The 22,683-nt window shown below is 42.6% G+C and overlaps 1 protein-coding gene across 3 annotated transcripts in view; it reads left to right on the top strand.

Moving 5' to 3' along the window:
- GDAP2 (ganglioside induced differentiation associated protein 2) overlaps positions 1–22,683 on the top strand; it is a 44,534-nt gene that overhangs the window by 9,253 nt on the left and 12,598 nt on the right. For all 3 annotated transcript variants that reach the window (XM_084611113.1, XM_084611115.1, XM_084611114.1), the window contains exons 4-11: positions 1,962–2,115; positions 4,002–4,090; positions 8,315–8,391; positions 14,887–15,046; positions 17,410–17,560; positions 18,229–18,305; positions 21,309–21,385; positions 22,155–22,294. In XM_084611113.1, coding sequence (XP_084467239.1) covers positions 1,962–2,115; positions 4,002–4,090; positions 8,315–8,391; positions 14,887–15,046; positions 17,410–17,560; positions 18,229–18,305; positions 21,309–21,385; positions 22,155–22,294 — 925 coding nt within the window. The remainder of the gene's footprint in view (positions 1–1,961; positions 2,116–4,001; positions 4,091–8,314; positions 8,392–14,886; positions 15,047–17,409; positions 17,561–18,228; positions 18,306–21,308; positions 21,386–22,154; positions 22,295–22,683) is intronic.

The following is a 22,683-nucleotide window of genomic DNA, read 5'->3' as shown; positions in this document are numbered from 1 at the left end:
TAGGCAACATTGAGATCCACCAAACTCCCACTTGGCTGCCACCTAACCCTGTAGGTGCCTAAACTTCCTCAGTGCCTAAATTATTGCAGTAAAAATTCTCTAGGAACATGTTTCTTTCTCTGGGCATGCAGACTGCTGCCTCATTCTAGGCATTTGGGTGCCTCTCTGTTGCCTAAGACCCCATGCAATACATGAATCACGGGAAGATAGATGCTCCTCCACATAACACAAGTGTGGGGCCCAATCAAGTTGGCATAGTCAGAGGCCTCGTAGCTCCACACAAAACGGGCAGGAGGAAGAACTCCCTTATAACCTTCAGCCCAGTGGTTAGGGTACTCACCCAGAGGGTGGGAGACCATGGTTCAAGTCTCCCCTCTGTCTGATAAGAAGAGAATTTCGGTCAGGATCTGCTGCCTCTCAGCAGAGTGTTCTAAACTCTGGGATATGGATATTCTGATGTGGATCTCCCTTAATCTCTCCTCTTGAAGTTGTTCCATTCTCTAACCTGGAGTAGGGAAGTAGTAGAGTAGACCTCCCTATTCTGCTACTGGTTTCCATCTAGAAAACCACAGAAGGTGTGTTGTATTGAAAGCCAGGAGGAGCAGCAATCACCCTACTCAGCGTTTTCAGCACTCAACAAGGGATGAGGGAAGGAGCAGCTGGGAGTGGGCTGGGACTGTTGTTGAGACAGAGCAAATGCTCCTTCTCAGTTCTGTGGTGCAGAACACAGGAAATACTCTTAGAGTTGCACAAAACAGATTTAAAAATTATATTAAAGCTAATGTTAACCTGTGTACTACATACATTTTTTATTTTTTTTTATTAAACAAAACAGTGTGTGCATCTGGGTATAGTGCTTAGATTATCCACAATACAAAGTTTGTTTTAAAAAATCATGAGATGCATATCTAATATAACTCTATCACCAATGTGAGTAAATTCCTCTCCTTAGGTGGGGCTGGAATAGTTTAAGTCAGTCTTGTGCAGGTGGATTCTGAGAGTATTTCTCTCTCTTAAGGGGAGACTTGAGGAAAAAACATCTTGTAGCTCCTGGCTAGTACATTCGCTTTTCTATCTTGCCCTAAAGATGCAAGAAGTTTGGTCCACTGGAATAGATTTGAGCCCAGATCACTCTCTGCAAAGTGCACAGTGTACTACTGGTTGTGAAATAGATGCTTATTAATGATCCCCAGAAGGCTACCAGTATGTGAGGGGGGGAAATGGTTCCCAGAAGGCTACATGTATGTGAGGAAACACTTCGCTGTCTGTTGGAGACAAGTTGTCCAAGAGAAAAGGAATGAAATAGAACAATAGAAAATGTAGACAGAATACCCAGAAATCCTTCTGGACAGTGAGATCTGTTAGGCATCCCTGGAGACATTAAAAACTGGGCAGATGAAAATCTTGTGGAACAAACCACAAGGCACAACTGTGCTCCATGTGATGTGGAGAAACATGGCGTTATGGCTTCTCCATCTCTAAAAGCTCTGCCAACCACAAGTTGGCTGATTAAAAGGACCATATTCATCTCCTATACCAAGAAATTTAATCAAACAGCATAGTCTCCCAAAGCCTTTCAGAAGAGCCGAGTTTGTGTTTGTCTGCATAACATGTTTCTACTGCAACTGTCTTGCCAAGTTAGTATACTGCTTTTGTGTGGTGGGGGAGGGGGAGTGTGGGGAGCTGCAGTCAAGTACACAGCCTCTCCAGTGACTTGGTGCTTCTGTTCTACTCCGTGAATGCTCAGCTTCTGAGAAGCAGACTGGAGATGGTACAGCTCACCGCATGTCCCCGGGCTGGCTGAGTGCTGCTGTAGCAGCTTGCCATCTTGTGGTGCAGGAACTAATGAGGTGGAAGTAAGTTGCTGCAGGGTGGGGTTTGGTGTGGGGATGAAGAAGTGAGGTGCTTTACTCTCTGCCCTACCAAGACTTGGGTGTCTTATCCTTTGTATGTTTCTTTAGGATGCCGGACGGGGGAGGCAAAACTGACTAAAGGATTTAACCTGGCTGCACGATTCATTATTCACACCGTGGGACCCAAATACAAGAGCAGATATCGCACAGCAGCCGAGAGCTCCCTGTATAGCTGCTACCGCAATGTCCTACAGCTTGCAAAGTAAGCACATGGCAATTTGGGCCAGGCTCTGTTACTCATAATACATGCTGCTTCTGGGTTACCTGATGTGGGCAGAGTCCAGGTGGGTATGAACACCCATCAACAATCTCAGACCTGGACAGAGTCTGGGACCACTCTGCTCCCTCACTTATTCGCTCCGGGAGCGTGAGTTGTCATTTTGAAGGGAGAATACGCAAGCATAATTGACTTTGTTGTATCAGATAATCAGGCAATATATCACAGCCTGGCCAAGATGATACTGATTGCCCAGGGGAAAGGCAGATTTCTCTTCCCACTCCACCTTCCAAATAGTGCAGAAGGCCAGGAACATAATGCTCTATGTTTGGAGACGGGAAGATCCATTCTGACTCCTGTGGTGAACAGCTGATCCCCTGAAGTCTGAGATGCAAGTATGCCTGTCTTAGCTAGTATGCTACGCATGATGGCATTACCAATTATATAATTCAGTCCAATATGTGCCTCTAAGCCTCCTGTAGTGATAAGTGATTACAATGTGAAGAAGCACTTCCTTTTTATGGTGTTACTTATACCTTGCAGAAAATCCTATAAAATCTTCACGCTGTGAATCAGGGTGTTTCTAAATCCACAGATGATTAGTTTATGGCTTTTACCTTTTTTATCAATGGAGCTTTGTGGTTTCTCGGGAGAGGGGGAAAACAACTTTTCTAGATATTTGAAGATCTGTTTGTTACAGTGCAATGATAGTTGCTTCATAGTCAAGTTTACACCTGAGTTTCTATAATAAGGCCACTTTTTTCCAGAATCCCCCAATCTTCTCAAATCTATAGTTTTATGTGCCTTAAAACTGGTAGCTAGGTCTGGGCCTGAGGAGAATTTTCCTGCAAACTTTGAAGTGATTTGGACAAGAGGTTTCTGAGTTATGACACCCTGAAAATAGAGTTCATGAAAGACTTAATTTTTCTATTACTGGGGTGAGGGATGGATTTTGGTATTAAGTAGCAAAGCAGGAAAACAACAAAACTTAGTTTGCTAGATGGCGTTAGGTGGCAGTCACCTTTCGAAAGTAACTAACTTTGGACTTTGTAAAGTTGGCAGTCACCAGCTTTGATCTTGGTATAGCATATTAAACAGTTGTTGGAGACCTGCACTTTTCACTTCTTAAAAAAAGGTCTTCGAGCTTGCGCTTGCTACAGGGAAAGGGCTGGCAATGTAGTTGATCACTAAGAGCACTTGTCAGTGCAAAAATAACAATTATTATTCCACCAAGAGGGCAGTGTGGAGGACCCAAGAAGCTTCCTAAGATTTGTCATGGATTCTAGCCTCCAGCAGACCTAACAGGCCCCACAGGAAAGAGGGAATGCTCTCGTGGTTTCCTTCCCTCTGTTTTCACCAGCCCTCTCTTGTTTCCTCTGATTTGCAGCAGTGGAAATCTTTTTTGGCAAACAGGAAACTAGTTAAGTGGATAAGACATGGAAAAACTAGTGCCAGCCTGCCAGCACTCCAAAGAACCCATTCCCTGCGTCTCCTCTTCTGTTCCTGGAAGAGCCCACCTGCAGACAGCAGTTTTCCAGTGGACTGGGTGGGGGAGCGGCTTATCGGGAGCTTGGTTTGAGATATTAGGAAGTGGTCCAAGTGGGAAGGGATGTTCAGGAACAAATCTGGAGAAAGTTGGGGGCAAGTAGTGTTTCTCTGCCTTCTCCACCTAGTGAACTCCTGTGGCTCATAAGCTGGGAATTCCTCTGCTGCAAACCAAAAGATGTTCCTCAAGTAGAGAGGAGGGATGTGCTAGTGCTTATCCTGCCCACTGAGCTGCTTCTTGCCTCCCCCATACCTCCTGCCAATAGCTCACTCCCATATGAGGTTCTGTTTTCATACCTGGGTTTCTTTTCTCCTCTTGACTTCAGGGAGCAGGCAATGTCCTCTGTGGGATTCTGTGTCATAAACTCTGTGAAAAGAGGCTACCCTTTGGAGGATGCAACCCACATAGCACTGCGTAAGTAGGTCTTGGAAGTTTGTTGCATCCTAACACTACACCAGCTGGAGCCCATGTTGTGCACATTAGACTTAAATAACAGCACGGTGTTGGAGCATTTGGGGTTGGGGTGTTAAGCAGCAGGATGTTAAGGCAGTAGTGGGGCCTTCCATTGGGTCAAAGTCAGTAGAGATGTATATTCAGGTGTAGACCTAGCAAATGCCTAGGTGTTTCAGTCAGCATTGTTTTGCCAGGAGCCTGCATTTCTACCAGAGGTAAAACGCCCAGTGTTTGAAAATCTTCCTGTTTTAGCTGTATGTACCCAACAGATGGCTTGTGAATGGAGAAGAGCCTTCAAGGTGAAAAGGGGAGCTGGGAGAGACTTACGAAGGGAAGGTGGCCTTATGACTGACGGTGCTGTTCAACCACAGCAGTATTGGCCCCTGTGAGATTTTGCTGTGGTTTAACCCATTTACATGAAAATTTCACTGCAGGAAATGTTTGGAAATGCATCCTCTTTTTCTCCAAACTGCTGCTATTGCTTGAAAAGTCCTTCACTGATTTAATGTGTTTGGATTTTGTTCTCTAAACTGGTAACACCCCTTCCTTGCTGCTCTCAGTCTCTGCACATCCATACAATCCAATAATGTTCTGTGAAGTGCTGGCCTTTAGTTTCTTCCTGTCCAAATGACTAACAGATGAGAGCTGACAAGATCACAGCCTAAGAGCCCCATCTGCACCACGAGGACATCCCAATCTGGGGAACTGGTTACAAAACAGTTTTCCCCTGTTAGTGTTGATGGGAACTTGACCACATCTTGGGATAGCCCAAGAAAGCAGGAGAGAGGAAATACAGTAACTCCTCACTTAACGTTGTAGTTATGTTCCTGAAAAATGTGACTATAAGTGGAATGATGTTAAGCAAATCCAATTTCCCCATAAGAATTAATGTAAATAGGGGCAGGTCAGGTTCCAGGGAAATTTTTTTCACCCCACACACACACACACACACACACACTATAAGTTTTAAACAAACAATTTAATACTGTACACAGCGATGAGGATTGTGAAGCTTGGTTGAGGTGGTGAAGTCAGAGGGTAGGCCATTTCCCAGAGAATGCCGTACTCTAAATGATGACCTAGCACTTGGCTGAGCCCTCAGGGGTTAACCCATTGTTAATGTAGCTTCACACTCTACAAGGCAGCACAAATGGAGGGAGGGGAGACAGCATGGCAGACAGAGACACACCCTTGTGCCCCTTTAAGTATGGTGACCCCACTCTTAGGTAAACTATCTTAAGTAGATCAGCAAGTTGAGATAGCAGCTGCTGCTAGGAAGCTCCCTCCATCCGGAGCCCTGTCGTGTGTCCCTCCATGGAGATGGGGTATGTGAGGGGGACACCCTGACATTAGCCCCCTTCACTCCTTTCTCCCCCTCCCCCCCAGCAAGCAGGAGGCTTGCGGGAGCAGCTCCAAGGCAGTGGGGGGAGGGACAGCTGAACTGCCTGCAATATTGATAGCCTGCTGGGCGGCTGCCGCACAGGGAACTTAGGGAAGCGGAGAGCTGATGCGGGGGAGGGGGGCGGTTGGCAGCGGTCTGCTGGTCCACCCTGGTTCCAAGCCCCCACCAGCTCGCTGCAACGGGCTGCTCTTTCTGCAAGCAGTGGACAAAGCAGGCGGCTGCCAAAGAACCTTATAAGGGAGCATTGCGCAACTTTAAATGAGCATGTTTCCTAATTGATCAGCAACTTAACAACGACTTAATCGGGACGACTTTACGTGAGGTGTTACTGTACTATAAAATCTGCAAATCACAAGAGAATCACTTCTAATTTAAAATGCTTTTTGGAGTTTCCTCCAAGGTATTGGCAGCACTTTACATCTGCAGCAGGCCAGCAGGGGTGCACAATTAGATGCTACAATGAAAGGCTCCTCAGAGTGAGTGACAAATGTCACCATAAGTCTCTCTTCTCCAGTGCATCAGAAAATCCTTGGGATTTCTTATTTCTAAATTCATTGCCCTTTGTGGTGGTGTCTTGGTTTGTTTGTGAGGCTTTGTGCTGATGAATCGGCTTTGGAGCAGCCTCTACTACTAAAGATTAGCTTGTGTGCAGTTTGGGGTTGCTTGAGGTGCCTGGCTTTCCTGGAAACTTGCAGTGCATGTTGACTTGTTCTGGGACTTTCGCTCAACATATGTTAGTAACCTTTTCTGGAAGTAGTTCTGAGAATGGAGCTTGGCTCATAAGGGAATGGATTGAGTTGGCCTTGTGGGTCTCTGGGAACATGTTTCACATCTCTGCCACTCCTTTTCTCAGGAAATTTGCCAGGCTCCTCTACAGTTTACAGGCAATGTGCCCACAGGTTCAGTTGCTGACACCATGTGATTGTTGTCCTACTATTAGAGCCAATGTTTTTGTTTCTCATACCCATTTCCAGTTTACTGTAAAGGGAAGCTTCCATGGAGAGAAGATCCTTTGCCCTGTGTTGAGTGCCCCATTGTGCACTGTCCAATACCTAGAAAGTAACAAGCTCCCAGCCCCAAGAGACTTGCATTCTAAATGAGAGAAAATACAGTTGTCATCAGGTGAGGGTCTGTTATCAAAATGATAAGATGTTGGCTTTTTTGCACCTTGATTAACATTGATGGGTCTTGCAGATGTGTGTAGAGAAGGATTTGGTTGGAGAGAGTGTGGTCATTCAGCATTTAGAGAGGAGATTGTTCCCAGCAAGAGTGGCAGAACGGAAGATCCAAAGATGAATGGAACAAGGATACTATCCAAAAGATGTGGAGAGGAGGGAGGCTTAACCAGAACAAAGGATGTGGGAGAGGGAGTAGAGAAAACTGGGAGCAGAATTTTAAGCAGGAGCAAAATTTGTGCAGAACCTTGAAGGTAAATTCCAGAAGCATGAATTTAGATGAACACTGTACCAGTGACAGGATTTGAATATGAGTGTGACATGGTCAGAGGGTTGTAGTAGAAGACTTTCAGTGGATTGTTTGAAGGAAGGAGGTGAGAAGCCAGACGTTTTTGTCTGAGCTACTGCAGTCACTGCATGGACAAGTGGGCTGAGAGAAAAGGACAGCTTTTGAGAGATCCCATGAGGGAAGAAATGACCGTGTCAACAGTGTGTAGGCTAATATAATTCTGGTGTGTATTAAAGGAGTGTCGTATGTAAGACACAGGAGGTTATTGTCCCACTCTACTCAGCCCTGGTGAGGCCTCAGTTGGAGTGCTGTATTCACCTCTGGACACCATGCTTCAGAGAAGATGTGGACAAGCTGGAGACAGTCCCGAAGAGAACAACAAAAATGATAAAAGGATTAGAAAACCTGACCTATGAGGAAAGGTTAAAAAACTGGGCATGTTTAGTTTTGAGAAGAAAATACTGAGGGGGATCCTGATAAGAGTCTTCGGATATGTTCAGGCTGTTATAAAGAAACTGTGATCAGCTGCTCTCCATGTCCACTGACGATAGGACAAAAAGGAATAGTCTTAGGCTATGTCTACACTATTCAACTTTTAGCTGTGTCGCTAAAAGTCGCGCAGCGTAGCCGCTGTTCGTCAGCTCTCCTGCGGACAAAACTTCCATCCCCAATGAGCGGCGTTAGCTTTGTCCGCGGGAGCGTGCTCCTGGCAACAAAGTGCTGTTCACACCAGCACTTGTCATTGGCAAAACTTTTGTCTTTCGGGGGTTGGGGGACGGATTTAACACCTCTGAAAGACAAAAGTTTTGTCATTCAGTTGCTAGTGGAGACATAGTCTTAATCTGCAGCAAGGGAGATTTATGTTAAGTATTAGGAAAATCTTTCTAACTATAAGGATAGTTCAGCTCTGGAATAGGCTTCCAAGGGATGTGGTGGAATGCCCATCACTGGAGGTTTTTAAAAACAGTTTGGACAAAACTGTCCAGAATGGTATAGGTTTACGTGGTCCTGCCTCGGCATGAGGGGCTGGACTTGATGACTTTGCGAGATCCTTCCCCACCCTACCTTTCTATGATTCTATCACTATGGATATTCTTAATATCTAGCAAGCTGTCTTTTTGTGTGTGCCCACTCCACTGTGTGTAGTGCTCTTAGCTACCCATTAGGTTCCTGTCTGTGGGGTGGGGGCCTTCCCCCACTTGCAGAAGGAGGGAAGCATCTTTCGTATTTGCCTATAGCTGGTGAGTGTCCCTGATCGTAGCTGAGACTGTAAATCTGTCTCCCTGTTTGCTCAATGTATTTAATTCTCTTGCTTACAGGAACAGTCAGAAGGTTCCTGGAGATTCATGGGGAAACCCTGGAGAAGGTGGTGTTTGCAGTCTCTGAGCTTGAACAGGTATTTCTCACAATTGTTCATCCTGCCAAAGTTCTTAGGTATGCTCTAATTCTTAGGGCATTGTAGACTCCTGTTCCGTATGTTGTACTGTGAAGCTGAAGACCAGTTTCCCCATCCTCAAGTTTTTATATCTCTCTCTCATCATGACTGTTAGTTCCTCTGCATCCCCTTTCAGCCTCCTCCCAGGTGTTTCACCAGAAGCACCTTTCCCAGTTCCTTCCTGCTCACATTCTCATTGCTAGCTGCAGATGCACTTCAAGCCACCCCACTTGTCACAAGTTCCCAACCCACCACTTGGGCACCGGCATGAGGGACTTGGGTTAGATGGGATACTTATGCAAGGTGGTTTTCGGATGTAAGAAGGCAGAGTAAGTCACTACATTCAAAATTCCCACCTTATTTCCCTCCTGCTAAAAATCCTCCCTGCTCCCCAGATTAGCATCCCCACAGATCCTCCCACAAACACCTAGAAAACTGATGTTTCAGACATTTCTGATCTCTAGTCTCTGATCCCAGCTTGACTCTGACCCTGACTCCTGGGGAAATTAGCTAACCATTGTTCTGTTTACAAGACAAAAAGCCTTTGGCAGTTTGAGTATTGACATTCTTCCATGTCTTCTCACTGTATCTGTGTAGAGCGCCTCCTACTAATATGCGCATAACATAGCGAATCCAGTCAGTGTTCTTGGCACTGGGATCTGGAATATATCTTGTACTATCTTAAGAACAATCTGGTCTTTTCAATGGAAAGACTTTCTCCAAGTTCAACTGTTAATCAGTAAGGAAAAAACAGTGTGTCCCTTCCCTCATATTTCTCTATCGGAGATCATTCTCTACCCTTGCTTGGCCCTGGGGTGGCCAAAACATAGCCTGCAAATGCTCTCTTCTTTAAAAGAGGTACAGTCTACAGAAATGACAGATCATGATGTGCAGTGCTTCGGCTTGATCCAAGCAGCCTTTGTTAGGATCTGTCATCCTTGCGGACTTTTTTTTTTTTATTTCAAGAAAAGGGGTGGCTGCAATCTACCCCAGTTGATGTAACTTAAAGGCAGCCCCCTCTCTAGGTCAGTTGCCAATGTGGCATGGGATTGGACAATATTTGATTGCCCCTGCAAACAAGTCTCAACACTTAGGGTTTCAGGGTTCCTACCTTCCAATCAAGTTAATGTTTGCTGGCTTAGATTTGCCCGAGGTGAATCTTATTTTATCTCCTTACCAAGCTTCTTATCTCCTGAGACCCCGCTATATTTCTGTTTCCTCTGTTTTGCTTTCACCTGTGGAAATACAGACATAAATAACAATAATAACTTAAAGGAAAGAATCAAACTAAACACGAAGCTTTGGCTAAGCATCAGAGGATTATAAAGGTATAGCAATCTAGAAGTATGTGAAGGGAGTTAAATAGAGAAGGAGGAAGATTTCTTTAGGAAGGTATCACTAGAAATAATGAATTGAGAGGGAAAGTGTATGCTGATAATATCAGAAAAGATATACTGAAGGGGTGACCTGCAGTGATGGTATTGTCTCACAGGAGGGAAGTCCATTTCTCCAGATGCTAGTCTAGATACAACTTTAATGAAATATACTCCAGGCACAAGACTGCCCTGACATAAGAACTGGAGATAATGCTGCCCGCTTCGTGTTTACAATGCCACTTGAAAGTGAGAACAGGCATTCTCATGGCACTGTTGTAGACGGCGTTGCAAGATATGTATGTGCCATATATGCTAAAGATTCATATGTCTATTCATGCTTCAACCACCATTCCAGAGGACATGCATCCATGCTGATGATGGGTTCTGCTCAATAACGATCCAAAGCAGTGCAGACCGATGCATGTTCACTTTAATTATCTGAGTCAGATGCCACCAGCAGAAGGCTGATTTTTTTTTTTTTTTTTTTGGTGGTTCGAATTCTGTAGTTTCCACTTCAGAGTGTTGCTCTTATAAGACTTCTGAAAGCATGCTCCACACGTCATCCCTCCCAGATTTTGGAAGGCACTTCAGATTCTTAAACCTTGGGTTGAATGCTGTAGCTATCTTTAATAATCTCACATTGGTACCTTCTTTGCATTTTGTCAAATCTGCAGGGAAAGTGTCTTTAAAATGAACAACATGTGCTGGGTCATCATCCAAGACTGCTATTACAAGCAGGGATTTGGAGCAATCAAATTTTGAATTGCTCCAGTCCAGCTCCACTCCAGCACCAATAGTGACTTCTCCAGCTCTGCTCCAACTCCTCTACGCGCTCCAACTCAAATTAATTTTTAACTAAATAAAAAAGTGCATACTGTAATTTTGAAAAAACATTATTTTTATTCAGACTTTTAAAACTATTTAAATGTCATCCACAATAATACAAACTAGAATCATTCATAATTCATTCTGTAAAAAGTTATTGCAGCAATTAAGTTGTCTTTCATAGCCTGCCGCACTGCCTACACTAGCTTGAGTTGTTGGCATGCTCAAAGCAATTCTAAAGGGAGCCTGAATGTGGTGTGGGTAGCTGTGAATGGTCTCAAAAACACTTAACTTTTAGCCTACCAATAGACTCCATTGCCTCACAATCTTCCCGAAAGTTTTTCTCGAATAATGCTTCATTACAATTTTGAATCGCAGAAATTCCCCTGCGTCTTTCTTATTTATCCAATTCCTTTTCAAAGGCATCCTCTTCTGAAGAATTGGTGCTTGAATTATCTCCATTTCCCTGTGATGGTTTAAGACGTCTCAGGGATGGACGCTCAAACAAGTTCAGAGTGGAGACAGAAGTTTGAGAACACCCTGCTATTTCTGAAGGATGTGAACTTTCCGAAACTGTAAATTCGATTGTTGATGACTCCTTTTGATGTGTTTAGTTTTCTTCAACCTCTTTCGCCGAGTTCAAATGTAGCAATCGATTTTGTTTTAGTTGTCGAGCACTATCAAGGAGCCCTTCCTTTTCCTTTGGTATTTCCCTTGAGGTAAGAAGAATCCAATACAGTGGGTCAACATAAACTCAAAGAGCTTCTCTTCACATTTCTGCATGGAGGATAGAATTCCTTCTGCAATTTGTCCACCATTTTCTTGCAAGAATTTTGACAGTTTTCGCCATTCCTTCATTAAAACTCCCGGGGTTACATCGACAGCTTGAAGATTCACAGTTGTTTCGTTTGGCTTTGCCAAGAGGTCTCACAGGTTCTTCACTTCGTCCCATTCAGCTTTTGTTAACTTGAATTCTCTTGTTCCAGCAGCAGCCACTTGTTCACAGTAAGATTGAAAAACGAGAAGCCGATCAGTCATGGCAAATGTTGAACCCCAGAGAGTCACAGTATCCAATGATTGAGTTACCCCATGTAGATCGAGCAGAACACTTCAAATACTTGGGGTTCGTAGTTTGACAATGACTTGTCGAATTTTTGCCAGTAATTTCTTCACATGTTCTTTGTTCAGTCCATCCCAGATTGCCAACTGAAGAGTGTAGCCGCATAGTTTTTAGGATGGTTACATTTTACATGCCGCCAAAGGTTGAAACTTTTCACGGCACTTGCTTCATTTGTCTTGAAGCTACATGGTTTGATCTCGCCATTCACTTCTTTTTCCACCTTGCACATTGCCAATTTCTTCTTTGCTTTTCCCAAAAGCCCCAATTTGGGCTTTTCAAATTCAAAAGTAAAGACATCGTGTTGATCCTTTTCTGTATATCGGCTATCAATCATGGAGGGCAGATTTGATTTATTTTTTGTTGTTGAAGCCATGGCCAAATCTTCTTGTGCTGCTACTGCATCCAAACGTTTCTTGTTATGATCTTTGGAAAGCAATGAACAAAAGCATTACATTTTTTTTTAATAATGTGATATCTTAACCACTTAAGGTACTTTGAATTTATTTGGATTTTCTGGACAAAAATGATCACATTTTCTTTTTTCAAAAAATTATTATTAAAGTATATTTTAATATTTTAACATGTTACTTTATTAAAACTGCAAGAAAAGTATTAATATTAATAAATAATAACCAAAAATTATTAACTCATTATGTAACCTAATATTACCTCTCGTAGCCGGGGCAGTCGACGACAAGCCTTTCTTGAAATATGAAATAAAAATGACCAACCGCCCATTCAGGATGCCTATAGTTTAAATAGAAAAGGAGGACTTGTGGCACCTTAGAGACTAACCAATTTATTTGAGCATAAGCTTTTGTGAGCTACAGCTCACTTCATCGGATGCATTCAGTGGAAAATCACTTCATCGGACGCATTCAGTGGAAAATACTGTATTTTCCACTGAATGCGTCCGATGAAGTGAGCTGTAGCTCACAAAAGCTTATGCTCAAATAAATGGGTTAGTCTCTAAGGTGCCACAAGTACTCCTTTTCTTTTTGCGAATACAGACTAACACCGCTGCTACTCTGAAACCTATGGTTTAAATAATTTTGGATAATATAATATGGTAGCACATACTAACGCTAAGACACATAATTTCATTACTCTATGTTAAAGCATTTTTGAGATATTAATCAGAAATTAACTTTTCATCACTTCCTTGAAGGGACTGTCGCTCCCTTAGGAAGAATTTTATGACAAGCGTTCACAGAAACGTTTTTTCTTAAAATGACCTAAGGATTCACCCCCAAAGTTGTGTTGGACATTTTCCAATCACTCTGGATATATCCCAAAAATCATTCCTAATTTATGCAAAAATGTTTACTGTATATTTATATGCCTGCTGCACGTGACTTTTTCAGTAAATTTAAAATTACAAACAACGCTACCAAAAGACCGTTGAACAGATGACATATAAAATAAGTCCGCCAGAGTGATACGGGAGCATGTACAAATGAACAAATGTACCAGTAACGGGAGCCCGTGTGAGAAATGAGCTTAAGTGGTTAATATCTCTTGCGATATCTTAATATATCCAGAAACAAAAACATTATTTTTTTTTGCAATATACCAGTTTGTGATTTCTTAAATGTTGCATCACACTTTTCCGTAATCGCAGCACTCAGCGCATGTCATTGATCAACCCTTACAAAAGAAGTATCAACACATGCATCTGATGAAGTGAGCTGTAGCTCACAAAAGCTTATGCTCAAATAAATTTGTTAGTCTCTAAGTTGCCACAAGTACTCCTTTTCTTTTTATCAACACATACTAATCTAACTGTCTGTCTAATCTACGCAAGTACGTACTCGCCTAACCTTGGCACAAGGATGGGAGCAGTCTACAGTGTTGCCGGATGTCTGATAATTATCTGATTCTTTAATAAAACATATCTCCAAAAAACTTCGTAATTTTGTATCTGCACATTAAATCTTGATTTTGGCCGAAGTGAGAATAACTGACATATTACGTAAAGTGGTAAAGTAGATGTTAATATCAATTGTTATACAATCTGAAACTTTTTGGCACCTTTAGGACTTCCTTGCTAAATATCATTCATTTTGGATTGAGAATGAAAAAAAAATGGAGCAGTCAATATTTTCTGTGCTCCGGCTCCACTCCAGCTCCAGGCAAAAATCTGCAGCTCCACTGCTCTGCGCTCCAGCTCCTGGCTTCACTCCAAAGCCCTGATTACAAGGAAAATATGGCAGAATGCGGGTAAAACAGCAGGGGACATACAGTTCTCTCCCAAGGAGTTCAGTCACAAATTTAATTAACGCATTATTTTTTTAACAAGCGTCATCAGCATGGAAACATGTCCTCTGGAATGGTGGCCGAAGCATGAAGGGGCATATGCATATTTAGCATATCTAGCATGTAAATACCTTGCAATGCCGGCTACAAAAGTGCCATGCAAATGTCTCTTCTCACTTTCAGGTGACATTGTAAATAAGAAGAGGACAGCATTAGCTCTTGTAAATATAAACAAACCTGTTTGTGTTCAGCGATTGGCTGAACAAGGAGGAGGATTGAGTGGACTTGTAGGCTCTGAAGTTTTACATTTTGTTTTTGAGTGCAATTATGTAACAAAACAATCTACATTTGTAAGTTGTACTTTCACGACAAAGAGATTGCACTACAATACTTGTATGAGGTGAATTGAAAAATACTATTTCTTTTGTTTATCATTTTTGCAGTGCAAATATTTGTAATGAAAATCTATACTTTGATTTCACTTACAACACAGAATACAATATCTATTAAAATGTAAAAAATATCCAAAATATTTCATAAATTTCAATTGGTATTCTATCGTTTAACAGTGTGATTAATCACAATTTTTGGAGTTAATCAGATAAGTTAACTGCGATTAATAGACATTTAAAATATATTTAAAACCCCTGTAAAGCTGAGGCTGACTTCTTTTATCCTCTTGTTTTTGGCAAAAACTCAGTGGAAGAAAGGAAGAGTAATGCAACTGACTTGAAAGTACCTAGGAGAGCGATCCATTATCCTCCTGCCCCCTTTACAGAGTTACAGGTTTTTCTGTGGCTGTATAGAAAAGTAGTTTCTAGCTGTCTCTGAAGAATGGGGATGCCTGCAAGGCCTTCTCAAACTTTCTGTCATTTGTAGGCCACTTACCAGAAGCTGCTGCCTCTGTATTTTCCAAGGTCATTGGAAGAAGAATGTCATTCCTTACCGTGCCTTCCTGCAGATATTGGCAATTCAGAAGGGGAGCCAGTAGTACCAGAGCGACAGATCAGGATCAGTGAAAAACCAGGTGCTCCAGATGGTGAGTTATAATTCAACCTTGAAATATTGGCACAAAAGCCAAGGAAAACCAGGGAGCACGCACAGAGAATTATGAATCCCATATTTTAGATGAAAAAAGAAAAGGAGTACTTGTGGCACCTTAGAGACTAACCAATTTATTTGAGCAAATAAATGCTCAAATAAATTGGTTAGTCTCTAAGGTGCCACAAGTACTCCTTTTCTTTTTGCGAATACAGACTAACACGGCTGTTACTCTGAAACCTGTCATATTTTAGATGTAGTGTACCCAATGGAGAGAATCTTCAGAATGAGATTTTACCCTGCCTGTCCTGCTCAGGCAGCTGCCTGGATTCTACAGCAGTAACTTCTGCTCTCTCCCTTTGTATGTGGGAGGTGGTTGGAGGATGTGATGGAGAGACAGCTTTCCACCCTTTTCTGTGTGGTAGGAAGGGCCTGATGAACCTCGTGCAAAAAGAAACACAATCCTTGCAGGTCCTGTCTGGCTGAAACATACACAAGACATGGTTCCTGCCCCAAGGAATTTGGTTTAATTATGTTTGATACAGCACACAAAAAAAACAGTGCAGATAGAAGACAATGAGGAGGCTGTCCGTGAGGAAATGAGCATTGTGAAACAAAGTTGGTAGAGGCTCAGTGGAGGAAGCTCTTCATAAGGAGGGATTGGAAAGGACGGCAGCCTGGATGTCAGACGTGGGAGAGGAGGAAGAGGAGATGATGATGGGTGGAAGGCTTGTGAAGTTTGACAATGGTAAAGAAAAGTCAGGGACACAAATAGAGTTTGAGTTAGCAACAAGACAGCCTGATGGGGATGAGACATTGAATGGTGGGTAATGAGGTAGAGTTGACTCCCATTCCTGCTGCAGATGGTCGTGGACAGTCTATCAGATGTTCTCACTCAGTCTGATCACTCCGAGCCATGACAGCTCTCTGCATCTCACCCCAGGTTCTCTGTCCTTTTTGATGTGGCTCCTGAATGAGCAGCAAGAAACTGCTTTAGTGACCCAGATAAAGAAACTGTCTTTTTCTTCTGTCACTTTTTCCCTCAAGTCTCTGACTAGAGGCAAGTACTGGTCATTACTGCTCATCAGAGTCAGTCATGCACCACCAGCTGCTGGGGCAGGGAAATAGTTAGCCTCTCTCCCTCTGAAAGTTCCCTCGAGTCATATTCTGGAAACATGGGCCTAAGAGTGGGAAGTCTGCTCTAAGTACGTACCTTTTGAGAAAAAAATTGTTTGTTCCTTTCCGTCCCAGTCCTTCAGAGTCCTCCAAGTCCTGGGAATTCCTCTTCCCCTCTCAACATCACACTTTTTCTGTCCAAAGAATAGGATGTGGCTGTCTCTGGGTCTAACCAACTGTCTAAGCAACTATCTCCACCTCTGCTGACACAGGAGCAAAAGGATGAGCCAGAGGCCTATGCTCAGATTTTCCCTCCCACCCCGCCAATGCCCCTCATTCTGATGCATTGCACTAGTCTGAGATGACTGGGAAATCGGCTCTCCTAGTAATTAAAATGGATAGGGTCGGGGTTGAGGAGGGGCTGGAAACTTCAACAGTCTCTCTCCTGAAATCACCTAAGTTCAGGCATTTTTACCACCATCTCATGAAAGTCTGCTCTGATCAGGGTTAGGTGATCTGGTGGTAACATCCAAGCCCTGTCTATTAGACAGCTTCCAGCATTATCGTAGGTGGAGCTGCACCTAGTGGTGAATTACAGATCTGTTTGGTTTTTGGTTTTTGGTTTTGGTTTTGGTTTTGTGTTGTGTTTGTGTTTGTTTGTTTTTTTTTGTCCCTTAGAGTAGACAGGGCCAAACCATTTGTTCCAAGGATGCATGTCTGCAGTCGCCATGGCATTCAGTTTATAGATTTATAGATGCTAAGCCCAGAAGGAGGCCGTTATCTAGGCTGACCTCTAGTTTAAGAGCTGGAGAAAATACTTTTAGCGTATACAAAGCAAATGTATTTTCAAGACACTTTATAAACATTGGAGTGACACTGGAAATAGTTCATTGTTATCACTCTACTGGTTGAGGCTAGGGGCAAGTGGGATTGATTTGCCCAAGGTTGCAGACTAAGTCGCTAACAGAGCTAAGATTAGGTTTCAGGAGTTCCTTGTTCTCAACTCCATACTAAGTTCAATAGAGGTCATTGGCCTACCAAATGGAACCACAGAAAATTTGTGCATCATAACATGGTGTCTTTTTTTTTTTTTTTGTGTCGTGGCTACAGTCACCTTGTGACTTGGTTGTGTCTTTTTGATGCATTGTCATGATGAAACAGTCCCATGTTCATTATTGTGGTTCTCTTGTATGTAGTTTGAGCTCTGGCTTCCTTACAGCTTCCTCACCCATGCTTCCATTGCAGATAACTCGGATGAGGAGGGGCTGGAAGCAGATATTTCATTCATTGGTTCCCACGCATTTGCCCGCATGGAGGGAGATGTTGATAAGCAGAGGCGCCTCATTCTTCAGGGACAGTTGTCGGAGGCAGCACTGCAGAAACAGCATCAGAGAAAGTGAGAACACGTTGCCTGTTTCTCTATATGCATGTCTTAGCTAGGCCTGTGACTCTGGGAAAGATCCTTAATGACCTCTTTCCATGTCACACAAACTTGCAATCTGTTAGCAGGAAAGCATGGACAAGGCCTAGTTTCATTCTAGATCCCTGGAGTAGCCGAGGCCAGGGGTGGAAGCAGAGCAAAAGCCAGGCTGCAGTGGGGACACCCCACACTTTGGGGACCTCTGACCTAGACACATTGGAACAGTTGTACTGCCTGTTTACCACTAGATGGCACAGTTCCATCATAGCTTTCAGTAACTGAGCCTAGTCTGTCTTTCTAAAACAGGCACACCTGTTTCACAACTCATGCCCTTTTGAATCCTGGGCACCTAATAAACTCTTTTTCCTCCTATGCTTTTGAAGTTGAAGGAAAGAGAAAATTTTGAGCAAAGTAACCAACAACATAACTAGACAACAGTCAATATTCCTTTATTTTCAAACACTCCCCATTGAAGCACTTTGGAAGCAGCTTCCTTACTCAAAAGATTGCAATGTTGACCGTTCTATAACACTAAGTGTAGCAGATCCAGCTCCTCTGTTTTTTCCAGGCTGATCTTCATGCTTTCTAACACAGATGAAAGAGACAGACCACTCTGACCCAATGTGTGTGTTTGACTTTTTTAGTTACAATCGCTGGCTGTGTCAGGCAAGAGCTGAAGACCTGTCTGATGTTGCTTCTCTCAAAGCCTTGTATCAGACAGGTGAGTTCAAGATCCCAAAGGCTGTTTCTCATAGACTCACCAGTAGGAAATGGAATGGCTATTTTTACCTTTGTGTGAAGGAAGCCTCATGGGATGAAGCCTGAGCAAGTGTTTTAATCTAATGACAGATTAAAAAGTCTGTCCTACTTCAGTGCCAGGCAGACTACAGCCAAACAAGACCTGTGGCATATGGAAGCTAGAATGAGATGTGATGAACTGGGACCATAAGTAGAGCCCTACAAATCTGTGGATATCTGCGGACCATGTTTGCGGATTGGATGCAGATACAAATTTAGTATCCACACAGGCTCTAACCATAAGTAATTTGACATCCATCATAGAAAATCTGCATCTACAAATTCAAGTGGGTTCCTGAATGCAAAGATCTCTAAAGCCGAGCTCAAGAGCTGGCATCTGCTGTGTTTATTGGGGTATTAGTAATTGAGAGGGAAAATATGAGGGCTTAATATAAAAATATAAGGTGGGCAAAGAGCTAGTTGAAGTGGAGAAGGCAACAGGTTATGCTGAAATGAGAACTGTCAGTCTGGAGGGAAGTTACTAGTGAAGAGCCTCAAGGTTTATCTTGGGACCAATCTTCATTACTATTTTCATAGCGACCTTGTCAGAAAAGGTAGGAACGTGCTAACGAAGTTTGCTGATGACCATGTTGGAAGGCCTCATCAATGCAGAGGAGGGTTGGAGTATTATACAGGAAGAATTGGATGACCTTGAGGACCAGAGCAATAGAAATGGGGTGAAATTTAATACTACAAAGTGCAAGGTCATTCACTGAGGGACCAATAAGAATTTCTGCTATAAGCTGGGGGGCTCATCAGTTGGAAAAAACTGTAGAGGAGAAAGCCCTGGTGTATTAGTTGATCACAGGATGATTGAGCCACCAATATAATGCAGCCCTGAGAAGGGCAGGTATGATCCTAGGATATATCAGGTGAGGTATTTCCAGTAAAGAGAGAGAAGTATTGATGCCATTTGTACAAAGTATTGGTAAGACCTCATCTGGAATACTATGTACAATTCTGGTCACCATGTTTGAGAGGAATTCAGACTGGACCAAATGCAGAGAAGGGCTACTAGGGTGATCAGAGAAATGCAGAGGAGACTCAAAGACCTTGGCTTGCCTAGTGTAGCAGAACAAAAGCCAAGAAGGGGAACTGATTGCTCTGTATAAATACCTCAGTGGAAAAACACGAGAGGGAGGAGAGCTGTTTAAACTAATGTACATTATTGGCACATTAACAAATGGGTATAAGCTGGCCATGAATAAATTGGGACTGGAAGTTAGAAGGTTCCTGATCATCAGAGGAGCGAGTTCTGGAACAGTCTTCCAGTAGGAGTGGCGAGGTCAAACAACCTAACTGATTTTAAAATGGAACTTGATAAATCTGTAAACAGGATTATATGATGGGGTTGCCGTGATATCAGGGGGACTGGACTCTGACCCAGGAGGTCCCTTCCAGGCCAATATCCTGTTTTCCAGCTTTTTCATTCCAGTCACCATGCTCCTGGCCCTCTGTATTTGTTAGATGAGTGTCCTGGTTAGTGGTTACTAATTCTATGAGGGGATGGTGGGAGTGTGAGATAATCCCAGAATTCAGAGTTCCCAGTGCTACTAGGTGTTGAAAGGTGGGTAAGGAACAAATTTAAAGTAAGCAAGTAAAGCTCCAGTGGACTTGAACTGTGCTTAACCCAAGGGAAATAAGGTTTAGACCATCCAGTCTTGTGCAGTCCAATCCATCTTCCCATGCAAAGTTAGGGACAGTATGGTTTGCCTGGTTTCCATACCATGTCATAAATCTAGATCAATTAACCAAGAATCACAGATATGTCCACTTAATTACTATAGAGAAGGATTCCTCTTGTTCTGCCTTGAAAGCCTTCCTATATTGTACACTCCAAATCAGCTTCCCGGTAATGATCAGAGGGCAACAGCAGCAACAAACTGAGAAGAGGGAGTTGAGATGACAGGTTCAGTGAATGAATGTTATTTAGTATTTGGTAGTATTTGGTAGGGATGTGGCAGATGAAATATAATTATTACACTTGTCAAAGTACAGGAACATTCTTGCTAGAAGCATTATTAGAGGTTTTGAATCTGTACAGTCATTGGCTTAAGTCAATTATGCCTCACATACCAGATATTTAACCTGTAAAACTCCTTTAAAAGGTCAAATAACCTCCATCTATAGCTACAAAGAAGTGTACTCTTCTTACCAAAAAAAAAACCAGTCCTAGTAGCTACTGATTAAAGTAACTTTCTAGATTATTTTACAATGTGCTTATATTTACACACAGGCTAGATGGCATTTGATTCCCCCCACCCTACACTCTGGTTTTCTAACTCTTCTTCCCCATGTATATATAAACATCATGGAGAAAACTCCCATCAAAGAAATCTACAATGTATTCAGCTACCTGTTGGGGGGGGGGGGTGTATATTATACCTTTCAAGGAATTAATACCATGTTTCACATTGTAAACATACTATCTAAATTAAGCAACTGTAGCTAAGTCGCTCATGTCTGCGTCAATAAGAACTTAAATATATGAAGCCCCTTTATGCTAATGTGATTGCAGTCGTTTCAGGATGTGGTACCTGTTATAAGTGTTATGTCCAGAACAACATACCCTTTTGGTAGTGATAAAGCTGAAAGTGGAGCCTTCTAAACAGTAGGGGCTATGTCAGTAAATCGCTGGAACGTCCAGGGTTATTGATTGCAGCCTCCCTCTTCAAGGAGTGCAACTCTGTATTAAAGACTACTATTTCCAGGTGCAAGGCATCCTTCTGTTTAGATCAAAATGAGTACTATGTAATGGGAGCAGTAGTCTCTGCACTCCATCTCCTATTAAGAATGCGAGTTAATGACATTGTAGAATGCTTGTAGTTAGCTGCCCCTGAGTTACAGGGTGAGTTTCAAAAACTCAGACTTCTTTATGAATGTTATTCAAAGATAAAAAGCTTGTGGTGCTCATTTTATTCTGTAGGTGTGGATAATTGTGGTCGCACAGTGATGGTGGTAGTTGGAAGGAATATTCCTGTAACTCTGATAGACATGGAAAAGGTAAAATCTTCATATAAAATTATAGAGCTGTGGCAGTGATTCTTTAGTTAAGGTTGAAAGGCAGTTTCTATTAAGTACAACTATCTCATACTGTACCCTCAGCACTAACTTTAGCAGGATATCTCTAGAGGGGTGTGTCTATGCAGAAATCTTCCTATACAGCAGATTATGTACAAACTGCTTGCATAGATACTTTAACATGAAAATATATCCTATCTAAAACTTTGCATATGAAGATTTTCTGGTAGAAACTTTTCTAGGGAAGTGACTAGATTCTCTTTAGGGAAGCATTGGCGCCTGGCATTGGCCACTTCTGGAAGACAGGATACTGGGCTAGATGGACCATTGGTCTGACCCGGTATGGCCGTTCTTTAGCAGTGTAGTGTAGGGCGCCCCACACACACACCCGCCCTTTCCTTCCCAAGAGATGTAAAGGTGCTTCTGTAGCTGGAGACTCTGAAGAAGTGAGGTGCAGTGAGCAAACTTGTTTCTTGCACATGTAAAATGCCAGGGATCCTGTTCCCCACACAAAGTATGTGGAGGTTAGGGGCATGGAGCAGAGTAAAGGTTGGTTGTAGAAATCACCAGACAATATTTTTGAACCAGTGTTTAAGACTTCAGTGTTGCATCATGTTTTTATAATTAAAATATAATATCAGCTTGTCTTAAGGCTTTTGGTCTGAATAATATTAGTGTTAGAAGGAAATCTGTTCGCACAGAATGGGACTGTGACAGATTTTTCTCCTGAAAATATAAATGTCTTCCTCAGGCACTCTTGTACTTCATCCATGTCATGGACCATATTGCAGTGAAGGAGTATGTCATAGTATACTTCCACACGCTCACTAGTGATTACAATCACCTGGACTCCGACTTCCTGAAGAAACTGTATGACGTCGTTGACATCAAGTGAGTGTTATGAGTAGGAAATGAAACCCTTCTCCTCTACTCCTCTCCCCAAAAAAGCCTTTAAGACAGACCCTTTATCCAGTTAGCTTCCATAGCTAAAGGATTGCTGGGAAGAATTTCACAGGGGCCAATAGACCCAGGTGTCTAACAAAACCAGTAGAGATTAGGAAGAAAGGCCTGTTTCCTTTCCTGCTCTGAATCAAACCATTTAAACAAATTTCTAGGAATTTCTGTAATGCTTATTGTAACTTGTGAGTGCCTCAGTTCAACAGGAGATTCTAGTTCTTGCATGCTTGTGTAATATACTGGTCTCTGCAATCCCTGCCTGTTGCATATCGATCAATAGTGAAGGCAGGCGTGTTTGTGCCCATATATTTTATGTGAGCTCA

This window comes from Lepidochelys olivacea (genome assembly GCF_965140295.1).
Source record: "Lepidochelys olivacea isolate rLepOli2 genome assembly, chromosome: 1".
Taxonomy (NCBI): Eukaryota; Metazoa; Chordata; order Testudines; family Cheloniidae; genus Lepidochelys; species Lepidochelys olivacea.
The sequence above is the reverse complement of the archived record's forward strand: the minus strand, read 5'-3'. Positions and strand labels throughout refer to the sequence as shown.